Raw genomic sequence first — 12,274 nt, 5'->3', positions numbered from 1 at the left:
TATACTTTGGTGTACGGAGCTGTGGGTGGTGTCATTTTTTGCGAAATTTGATAATATTTTCAATGATATCATTTTTAGGACTGTACAACCTTTTGATAACTTTTTATAGATTTTTTTATATTTTTCAAAATGGCAAAAAAGTGCCATTTTCGACTTTGGGCGCTATTTTCCGTTACGGGGTTAAACACACTGAAAAACCGTTATTATATTTTGATAGATCGGGCATTTTCGGACGCGTCGATACCTGATGTGTTTATGATTTTTACTGTTTATTTATATTTATGTCAGTTCTAGGGAAAGGGGGGTGATTTGAAATTTTAATTTTTTTTATTATAATTTTTTTTTTAAAACTTTTTTTTATTTTTATTTTTACTATTTTTCAGACTCCCTAGGGTACTTTAACCCTAGGTTGTCTGATCGATCCTATCATATACTGCCATACTACAGTATGGCAGTATATGGGGATTTTCCTCCTCATTCATTACAATGTGCTATCAGCATATTGTAATGAAGGGGTTGAAACTAAATAGCCTTGGGTCTTCGGAAGACGTCACGGGGAGCGGCGATACCAGGTAAGATGGCGGCGCCCATGCGCCGCTATCTTATTGAGGCTGCCCGCAGCTTTACCGGCAGCCAACACTGTGAAAACACCCGCGATCGGTGCTAGCAATATGCAGCAAAGACTTACCGGCAGGGGTGTACCAAGCCTGTCTGCTGCCTGAGGCGAGCCATAGAGAGACGCCCCCCCCCCCCCCGCCATTTATAAGGGAATGTCAGGGCCAGATCCATCATATTGGTTTGGTGTGAAAATACATACAGAGTACCGCCATGTAGTACAAGATAGATACAGTGTACAGCCATGTAGTATAAAATTCATAGAGTACCGTCATGTAGTAGAAAACATATACAGCCAGGGCCCCCATTGAATGTAGTCCAGACAGGGAAGAGTAATATACCCCCCACGCCAGCAATGACTGTATACAGCTCCCCCCAAAAGAAAGCAATTACTGTATACATATATATATCACACACACATCACAAATTACACACACATATACATAAACCTATTTCATTTTATACCTGTATATACAGTATACACGCATTACACCTATATCTACACCCTTTACATGGTATACCTGCATATACACATACATGGCACCTATATATACACACACCTATTACATGTTATACCCCTATATACACACATATATAATACATTACACCTATATATACAGCTATTACAAGTCATACTTCTATATACACACGCATTACACCTATATATATACAGCTATTACATGTCATACACATTACACCTATATATACAGCTATTACATGTCATACACATTACACCTATATATACAGCTATTACATGTTAAACCTCTATATACACAAGCATTACATATATATATATATATATATATATATATATATATATATATACACACACAGCTATTACATGTCATACCTCTATATATACATGTATTACATCTATATATATACAGCTATTACATGTCATACCTCTACATACATACGGATTACACCTATATATACAGCTATTACATGTCATACCTGTTACATGTTTACATGTTATACCTCTAAATACACACACATGACATGTTTTACACACATATACACATGACAAAACACATATAAACAGAGAACACACACACATATACATTGCACTTACCTGGTATACAGCAGCAGGTCCAGGTCAGGCAGTGGATACATCAGGGAGGCCTATGGAGCAGTCTCCTCTGTGCATGAGGCCGGGCTGGTGGGCGGGGCTGTCAGCTCCTGTCAGCTCTGCAGCGGCTGCACCTCCAGGGAGATCAGCCACATCTTTGAATGTGGCGCTCCCACTCCCCCTCCTCCTCCCCCTGGCTCCTCCTCCTCCTCGCTCCTCCAGGCTGCCTCTGTGCTAGTGATACAGGAAGCGCTAGTAAGCGCTTCCTATGTCACAGCAGCGCCGCACAGGACGCCCTGCGCGGTGCTGTCAGCAATGGTACTTGCACCTGAATGATGCAAGTACGATTGTAAGTAGTAGCGGCGCAGCCTGGCAGCGTGCAAAATGCCGCCTCTCCACCAGCAGGAGGCACACCGCCCTGAGGTGAAAGTCTCAACTCGCCTCATGGCTGGTGCACCCCTGCTTACCGGCTATAGATAGGGCTCAGCCCGTGAGCCCTCTCCATGCAGCGACCCGACCGCCACCGTGAATACACGGCAGGCGGTCGAGAACTGGTTCATGATGATGTTTTGTACTGAAGTGCACTGTGTATAATGTGATAACACTGGTCCTATGGCATTATCCATGTATGCTATGTAAATTGGTTGTACCACTTTAAGGTTCAAGCCCTGCTAGGTTGGGAGGTAGAACCTGTATATGTAGGAGTTACCTAATATTATAAGTGTCAGAGCAGAGTATGTAAGGAAGGGACCACCCCCAGACATGTGCTCAGTGAGTGTGTCCTCAGTCAGTGAGTGTGTGCTGAGGAGAGTGGCAGTCTGACACAGCAGCAGGAGCCTGACCACAGGCAAAATATCATCATCTGCAGCTCACAGAGAGGGAGAAAGATCACCCCATCACCGAGGTGAGAGACTAAGGACCCCCAAGTCACCCAGTCTCCAGGAGCAGCTGGATGAATGTCCCAGTATACAGGCCATGGCCTACAACAAGGAGACCATGGAGAAGCCAGAGGAGCTTAGGCCCAGATATAAGGGTCCAGTGAAGATAGAGAGCAGCCACAGGAATAGAGGAGTGCAGCAAAGTGACAGTTTTGGGGATTGAATCTTACAGAACTGTATTGGAACAAGTGTAAATCGGCTTTCATTATATGGACATTTGTAAGCATTGAAGTAAACTGAGCCGTGAGCTGGGCCTGTTGGATGATCACTCCTGCCTCCTGGTTCTTATTTTAACATCAAGGGCGCCCTGATTCACCACCCCTTCCGACGCTACAGCGAGCTCCACATCAGCCAGCAGACAATATAGATTGGTGGGATTAAGAAGCAGACCGCCACTCGAGGCACCCGCCATCTTGAAGCCTCTGCGTGGGCCACCACAGTGCCCGCGTTAACCCCTCAGCTGCCACCTTACGTGAGAGGGGTTCCTGCATCTGGCCTGCTGACTGTCCCCCACGGGCAAAACAGTGGTTCCGCTCCCTGCATACATTGGCTTGGCCACTTTGACATCACTTGATTGAGACAACATGGGACACACTGAAGATAGCCCCCACCTCAGTGGTTGTTCTAATGTGACATCACTTGCACTTATGACATCACGGGACTGTAAATACACGGAACACAGTGGCACATTCTCAGGCTCCATACTGGATCTGTTTCCTGCTGGATCTTGTCCTTGGAGTGCGCTTTTTAAGAGACTTTGGGTTTTTGGGAATTGGGTATCTGGGGGAAGGAGAGGAGTAGGATTATCGGTAACACCTCATCTCACCAAAGATGTCGCCCCCTTCAGGGGAGAAGGCATGAAGAGGGAGAGCAAAGAGGATGACCAACCAAAAAATAACATCACAACTAGTGATATAGAAAAGAACATCTCAAGATCCAAAAAATGTGGATCCCGATCTGTGCAGGACCAAGTTCCCTCCATCTATTCCTATGGAAGACAGAAGAGGAAACTGGAAGAGGAGGAAGAAAAGGCCAACAAAAAACTGAAGCTGGGTGACAACGGAGCTGATACCACTATAAATACCATCGCTCACCGTGGACTGACTTCCTTTACTTTCCAGAAAGAACTTGGGAGAGGAGGATTTGGGTTTGTGTATCTGGCATCAGTGAGAGATAAGAGCAGCACCGTGGCCATTAAAGTCCTCACCAAATTAAACACAGATAAAATCCAGCTGGAGAAAAGGATGCTGCAGCACGTAGCCGGAAACCCCTGTATCTGCCGCTTATTTTCCACCTTCCAGACTCCATCATTCGCCTTCCTGGTCATGGAGCTCCTCCCTGTCGGCGATTTGGAGAAGCTTCTGGAGGCAGAGGGACCCCTTGATGTCAAGACCACCGCCCTGTGTACAGCCCAGATCATATGTGGGCTACAACACATGCATAAGCTGGGGGTCATCCATCGGGACATCAAAACTAAAAACATCGCCATCGATCACCAGGGACATGTCCGGATCTGCGATTTCGGAGTGGCAGTGGAGAACATCTTTGGGGGCAAAACTATATTTGGAGGAGCTGGCACCGCCTACTACAAATCCCCAGAGATGATCACCGGTGGCCCCTTTGGTAGATCTTCTGACTGATGGTCATTTGGGGTCCTGCTGTATTGCCTACTGACCAACAATTACCCATTGGGCACATGCAGAACAATGCGCCAACTCCGGGATGTGGTCGTAACTGGTGATCCCCAATTCCCAGACACCTTCAACACCGAGACAAAGGACATTATATCTAACCTGCTCAGCAAACAACAACTCAAGCATCTGGGATATTGTGGGGACGTCCGTCAGCATCCATTTTATGGCGAAATAGACTGGCAAAAAGTAGATACAAAGATCCTCCTTTTCCACCCAGGATGGACATCAGCCCTCCCGCTGGCCTGCCCTATGACCTGCCCTTCTTAAAAGATCAAGAAGGAGACCTTTTTCATCCGGATGTAAAGACCATCCTGGAAATTTCCATATGAAGACCCTGACTGTCCCCTATAGGCAGCCATATACGTGGAAGTGCTCTCCTCCACCAAGAGCAATTATCTGACCTCCGACCACCGAGTTACATGGCACCCCATATACCATCAGAGGCAGCGCCACTATCACCCCCATCATCACCTTCCCTCATCATCACCAACCCCCATCATCACCTTCCCCAATCAGCACTCCCAATATTGATCCAATAAATTGATGGTGTCATCTTCGTGAGGAACCACTGAACTTCACTGCATCATCATCGTCTTCATGGCTCCTGGCATCACCATGGAAGTACAGTGCTTTATCATGTACACTGCTGTATACTCTGTCACCTGCTTGTATATCTGTGCACATAGTAACAATAAAATGTCAGCACAGCGGGGTTAGGACTGTGCACATCGCTATAGTCCTGTAACCTGGGATGTGATGAATCTCTTCATAGTGATTCTGGGATTTCGGGTGTAATGTCCTACAGTCCTGTAGTGATGCAGTTTTCTCTCTTTCCGTCTTCCTGCAGTCTCCGGTATCCTCCGTCTCTTCTCGGTTTCAGCAGCACGATTTCTGCCGTCTGCAGCCACAATAATAGGAGGAGCAGAGAGACCCCGATCATACAGCGGCATCACCCCAACCTGTCCTACTAGGAGGATATAGGATCATAATAAACTCTTCTGTTATTTATTCATCACTTTTATGTCCGGATTATTAAAAAAAAGCAAAAATAGATATTTGGTCCACGTTTATTAAGCCGTCTATTCAGTATTCTGGCATAGATTGCACATAAATACATGTTCAGACTGATACTGTCTATCAGTATGAACATGTAATCGTCAGTCTTTTACTGTTACACAGTGACACAGGCTACATGCACTGGTATATAGAGATACATCTCAGAGATTACTATTGTAATTATTGAGACAATTATTATTATTTTTATTACCATGAAGATAATTATTATTATTATTAAAATAATAATAATCTCAATCATCTCAATAACAATAATAATATTAATCTTAATAATCTCAATACTAATAATCTCAATAATAATAATTTCAATAATATCAATCTCAATAATCTCAATAATAATCTCAATAGTAATAATCTCAATACTAATAATATCAATAATCTCAATACTAATACTCTCAATATTAATAATCTCAATAATAACCTCAATAATAATAATCTCAATAATATTAATCTCAATAATCTCAATAGTAATAATCTCAATAATATCAATAATAATCTTAATAATATAAATAATAATCTCAATAATCTCAATGCTAATTATCTCAATAATAATAATGTTAATAAACTCAATACTAATAATCTCAATAATAATAATAATAATGGCAATAATCTCAATAATAATAATAATCTCAATAATAATAATGGCAATAAACTCAATATTAATAATCTCAATAATTTCAATAATATCAATAATCTCAATCTCCATAATCTCAATAATAATAATAATAATAATAATCTCAATATTAATAATCTCAATAATAATAATCATCTCAATAATAATCTCTGAGAAGATCCGTCTCTATTTATCAGTGTGTCACAATGTAACAGTGAAACTCTTAGTTACATAAAATCCTCTCACTGACATCCACTGAGCTTATAGCCTAGTGGGTAGAGGATCCTATCTCTATTGCAGAGGGTCTGGGGTATCCCGGGCTGGGCATAAATTTATTTATTTGAATTAAATAAAGAGCTTGTGTCTGGGGAAGCCCGGGGAGATGCAGTGACCATATATGGACAGATGGTGATATGAACCTGATGATGTGGTCCCTGCTCTTCGCTAATCTGACACATCTCTCAAAAGGATTCCCTGCCTGATGTCTGTAGAAGCCATTCAGTACTATTAGTTCTGGCTTTGAAAGTATTTACTTTCCCCAGCGAGGGCGGGACCGGGAGGGAATATCCGGGACAATCTCACAGCTGCCCGTGACACGGGGCAGAGGTAAAAAAAACGGGACTGTCCCGGCCAAACCAGGTCGGGAGCTATGCAGTGTGTGGGGGGGGGGGGGGATGTAGTGACAGAAGTGTGTAGTGAATTAACATGCAAAGTCTGCCGCATGCCCTATGTGCGTGAACTCTGTCGGGCCATTGCCAGATTCATGATTTCTGGAGCACAATCTTAATGAATTATACACAGAAAGAGAACTTTTAGTGCTCCCCAGTCACAGGATGGGGTAGGAGTTGCTACAGTAACACAGGCAGGAGCAGAGCAGCATGGGGCAGGAAGCTTCTCCCTCAGGTTTTGTGACCGGAGCCTGTACTGAGTGGCTGAGCACCGGTCACATGACCTTATATCGGCCAGCAAGATACATGAACATCCAGGCAACCTCCAGGAGGCGCCACCTGACCTCATCAACTTCTCATACAGGGTATAAGACGAACCCCTTACTTTTTTACAAGATTTTCAGTGGTTAAAAAGTAATCTTATACATGTGGTATCTCTGTGGATGGATCGGTTATACCATCGGTTATACCATCCAGACCTGTAAGAAAGTGGCACAAATGTTTTTTTTTATTTTGTCTATTTTGAAACGCTTGGAATTTTTTTCCAGCCTCCCTTTACATAGACTGTAACCTTAAATGGCACCATTAGGAAATACGAGTTATCCGGCAGAAAACAAGCCCTCATGTGACTCAATGGAAAGAAAAAAGGTATGATTTTTTGGGAAGAATGGAGCGAAAATGGGAAATGGAAAAAAAAGTGGAGAGGTCTAGAATGTTAAGGGGTTAAACGTCTCTCTCCGGGGTCAATACATAACAGGGCCTGCAGGCTACATGGTAACAAGTGCTTATACACTTTAGGGGGCTGTGCCATCAGAATCACATCTGCCTTGATTTTCCACCACTACGGTCCAGCTCGGACCTTCTGTGTAGCTGTAGAGCGGGATCTTCTAGAATGTTCTTGGCGCTGAGCCGGATCTATGTGACGAGTACAACATCCGTGGTTCAGGTGGAAGTCAGGGAGATGGAGCGGATAAAATACAGAGTGAAATCAGGTAGCCTCGATCAATACTAAGAGGAGATTTCTAGTCCTCCCGGTGGAGCGCGGCCATGAGGTCATCAGGGGATAGAATTCCATTACCACCTGAGAGGACACTGAACCTTCTCATGTAGCTGTCAGGACCATCTCTCTGAACCTCAGGGACCTGGACACTATTGGAGACTTGCAGAGATGGGAATGTCACCGGGAAGGTCTGATTGTCAACGAGGCACCAGAAGTTTTCTGTTCTTTCTTATAACGATAAGGCACAACGCGGTCATCAGTACAGTCACTGTACTGTGACATTACTGTGTGTATTATCCCTATACTGTGACATCACTGTGTGTATTATCCCTGTACTGTGACATCACTGTGTGTATTATCCCTGTACTGTGACATCACTCTGTGTATTATCCCTGTACTGTGACATTACTGTGTGTATTATCCCTATACTGTGACATCACTGTGTGTATTATCCCTGTACTGTGACATCACTGTGTATATTATCACTGTACTGTGACATCACTGTGTATATTATCACTGTACTGTGACATCACTGTGTGTATTATCCCTGTACTGTGACATCACTGTGTGTATTATCCTTGTACTGTGACATTACTGTGTGTATTATCCCTATACTGTGACATCACTGTGTGTATTATCCCTGTACTGTGACATCACTGTGTGTATTATCCCTGTACTGTGACATCACTCTGTGTATTATCCCTGTACTGTGACATTACTGTGTGTATTATCCCTATACTGTGACATCACTGTGTGTATTATCCCTGTACTGTGACATCACTGTGTATATTATCACTGTACTGTGACATCACTGTGTATATTATCACTGTACTGTGACATCACTGTGTGTATTATCCCTGTACTGTGACATCACTGTGTGTATTATCCTTGTACTGTGACATTACTGTGTGTATTATCCCTATACTGTGACATCACTGTGTGTATTATCCCTGTACTATGACATCACTGTGTGTATTATCCCTGTACTGTGACATCACTGTGTGTATTATCCTGTACTGCGACATCACTGTGTGTATTATTCCTGTACTGTGACATCACTGTGTGTAGCATCTCTGCGCTGTGACATCACTGTGTGTATTATCCCTGTACTGTGACATCGCTGTGTGTATTATCCCTGTACTGTGACATCACTGTGTGTATTATTCCTGTACTGTGACATCACTGTGTGTATTATCCCTGTACTGCGACATCACTGTGTGTATTATCTCTGTACTGTGACATCACTGTGTGTAGCATCTCTGCGCTGTGACATTACTGTCTCACACAATTCTGCCGAGTTGCAGTATTAGATGTGGTGCTCGGTCGGCCTTCCGGTGCAGAATCTTGTATTGTGGTGGACATGATGCAGCCGCGGCACAATACTGGTGCTGACACTTTACTAATCAGTTATAATGAATAATAATCACTGGATATTTCAGGACACAGGACACACTATGGGGGCTGCAGCACATTTTAATTTCATTATTTTTGAGGTCACTTTTTCTTCCCCTGTGGATCAGTCCTTGGTGACAGATGATGAGACATTACATATGGGGCATCGGGTGGCGGCACATCCCTGTGCACCGGGCGGCTCCGGTGATACCGCTCAGATCTCGCTTTATGGAAACCTGCCTCCATTTATTTCTCCTTAAATAATTTATCAGGAATGAAAACAAGAGACGAGGAGCCTGGTCCTCACAGCGGGAGCGCCATGAAGCCTGACAACGCGCGTCACCCTCCCGGGGTCACCTGGAAACCCCTTACAGGCTGCAGGAAATTGTGATCATGTATCAGTAACAAAATGTATAATAATCGTCAGTGTTATCATTATTATTATTGTTTTATCATTTCCTCAATTTTTTAAAAAATTGATAGTAAAATAAATTATTGGTATTTCCTTCACATTCCCCAAATCTCAGTTTCCCATTAAGTTTCACTGATGCTCAGAATCATTTGACCAAATTCTTCTCACAGTGAGAACCTGAGGGGATCATCAAATTCACAGGAGGTTTGTTGAAATTTTAAAAAGATTTGGTTCGGGTCGGAACCTGTAAGTTCAGAACCGATGTTCCTCTATTTATCCTGTAAACCAGTATTTAACCCCCTCTAGTCCGCTAAAAGCTCCTTCCTTCTGTACTTGATTTTTCTTTAATTCTTTCCATCACCCTTCCCCCCTCCCATAGCAGTAGCTTGTTTGTCTAAAAATAAGACAGGGTCTTATATTATTTTTTGGTCCGAAATGTGGGTAGGGGATGTCTATATTTTTTTCTAAAAACAAAATTCTACAGTTATTCAAATATAACAATCTCACCACCACCTGGAAACAGTCAGCTACGTCTTTTCCTGCAGCTCCCTCCTTCTCCACCTCACTGCAGCTTCCTCCTCCCCTGCAGCTTCCTCCTCTTCACTGCAGCTTCTTCTTCCCCTGCAGCTCCCTCCTCACTGCAGCTCACTTCTCTTCACTGCAGCTTCCTCCTCCCCTGCAGCTTTCCTCTCCCCCTCACTGCAGCTTCCTCCTCCCCTGCAGCTTCCTCCTCTTCACTGCAGCTTCCTCTTCCCCTGCAGCTCCCTCCTCACTGCAGCTCACTTCTCTTCACTGCAGCTTCCTCCTCCCCTGCAGCTCCCTTCTCCTTACTGCAGCTTCCTCCTCCCCTGCAGCTCCCTCTTCCTCACTGCAACTTCCTCCTCCCCTACAGGTCCCTCTTCCTACTTACTGTAGCTCCCTCCTACCCTGCAGCTGCCCTCTCCCCCTGAATACAGCTTCCGCCTCCCCTACAGCTCCCTCCTCACTGCAGCTTCCTCATCCCCTGTAGCTTTCTTTTCCTCTTCCTCACTGCAATTCCCTCTTACCCTGATGCTTCTTCTTCCTCCTCCTGTCCCCCAACAGATCTTAGGAAAGGAATTATCTCCTCTTGCTGGTGCCTAGTCCCTTTTGCCACTCTAAAAACACATGCATGCTTGGCAAATGAATGGAGGGATGGAAGGATACTCGAAAAGGTCTATTTAGCATCAGCCAGATTGGGGTCCATCCACATATAATATCCACTTTCCACTCCCACATATAGAGATGATGATGATGATGATACTGGCTACAATGTTTCAGCAAAGTCTTCAGCTGCCATCTAGTGGCCTGATGTGTCAGTGAAATTTTAGAGGGTGATGTGGGATTTTATATAATCTAAAAATATTCAGGAGTCACTTTTCTGGAAACTTCTAGGTGCACATATCACAAGTTAAAAAAAATGGGTCGGATCATGTGAATTCTCTAAAATAAAAACATCCCCTTTAAACCCTTATCCTGATTTGTAAACCTCTGTGTGATGACCCCCATTGCCTTACTCCTGGACATCTTCTGATGGGACCCCAGTATAAATTCAGTACAGTACAAAATATCATCTCATAACATGTTGTGAAACTTTTATAGCCAAATATAATAAATGATTGCTATGTCTCTTATATGTAATCATATGGATTGTGTTTCCCGACAGACTTTTGATGAACGCGATCGCACCGAACCAAAGAATAAAGTAGAGGCGTTCTTTGGAGCGCAGAGTGAAAGTCATAAAAAACTGAGCCCACAAGAACGTGACGCACATGCAATTTTTTTTCTATTTTTCCACGCTTGGAATTTTTTTCCTGCTTCCCAGTACATGGAATGGAATAATAAATAACATCACAGGAAAGTAAAATTTGGGGGGCAAGATGTCCTCCTTGCTGTCTGAGGGGGATACTGTGCAGAATTACAGGGGGGCAGCAGAAGATCAGCACTGGGGGATCCCCTCCAGGAGAAGCCACTGCCGAGGAGATCACTAGGTGCTGGGTGTCACACACCTGGGTGCTGCTGTGGGTGCGGGAGAGAAGCAGAGAGGAGCTTGTAGCAGGATCACATGTAAGTGCCTGAATCTAACATTGTGCCTAAATTAAAGGGATTAAAAAGAGGCAGGAACTCATCACAGATGGTTGTGGCTTGTGATAATTCTGGCGCAACAATGCGCCAGAATTATGGCGCACCAACGAGACTTGTGCGCAGAACAGTGATACATTTGGCCCATTGACCGACACATATTAGACATGAGATGATAGATGGATTGATAATTATTAGATAATAAAGTGTTACATAGATGTTAGATAATACATATTAGATATGAGATGATAGATAGTTATTAGATAGATAATAGAAAGATATATAGATATTAGAACTTTTTACAACACACGTTGAGGCTGATTTATGTTTTAATTTGGGGTTTTTTCAATTTTTTTTCTTTTTTTGAGACTTTTCGATTTCCCCAATAAGCAGCAGCAGTCCATGGCACGGCACTTGTCACGGCCGTGATCACAGACAAATGATAGATAAATAATTGATAGATATATAGAAAAATATGTTTATAAAAAAAAAACACCACCTTGTGGTCTCCAGAGGGTACTGCAATTAATGGAGTGGTGACTCTTACACTGTTCAAACAGACGTTTCTTCTACTTTTCACAAGGTTTCAGTGATGTTTTCCTGTTTTATGTCTTTGCTACGAGAATAAGATTTATTCTGCTCAGTGCAGGAAGCTCTTCTACAGCCCCTCCTCTCGGCTCTAAGTAAAAGCTGTTGAAG

The 12,274-nt window shown here is 43.3% G+C and overlaps 2 protein-coding genes across 2 annotated transcripts in view; one reads left to right on the top strand and one right to left on the bottom strand.

The window, feature by feature from the left end:
* Positions 1-1,810, bottom strand: part of LOC140105370 (transient receptor potential cation channel subfamily V member 6-like) — a 200,878-nt gene extending 199,068 nt beyond the window's left edge. Inside the window, exon 1 of the mRNA XM_072129284.1 lies at positions 1,688-1,810. Coding sequence (XP_071985385.1) covers positions 1,688-1,728 — 41 coding nt within the window. The 5' untranslated portion in view covers positions 1,729-1,810. The remainder of the gene's footprint in view (positions 1-1,687) is intronic.
* A 1,424-nt stretch (positions 1,811-3,234) lies between these two features.
* On the top strand, positions 3,235-5,293 carry LOC140105964 (protein kinase C delta type-like). The gene is made up of 2 exons (XM_072130092.1): positions 3,235-4,937; positions 5,164-5,293. Exon 1 carries the CDS (start codon positions 3,270-3,272, stop codon positions 4,260-4,262), a length of 993 nt encoding a protein of 330 aa, XP_071986193.1. The 5' UTR covers positions 3,235-3,269; the 3' UTR covers positions 4,263-4,937; positions 5,164-5,293.
* Positions 5,294-12,274: the final 6,981 nt, after the last annotated feature.

The sequence above is a fragment of the Engystomops pustulosus genome, chromosome 11, assembly GCF_040894005.1.
Source record: "Engystomops pustulosus chromosome 11, aEngPut4.maternal, whole genome shotgun sequence".
Classification (NCBI taxonomy): Eukaryota; Metazoa; Chordata; class Amphibia; order Anura; family Leptodactylidae; genus Engystomops; species Engystomops pustulosus.
Note: the sequence above shows the minus strand (reverse complement) of the source record. Positions and strands in the feature narration are given on the sequence as shown.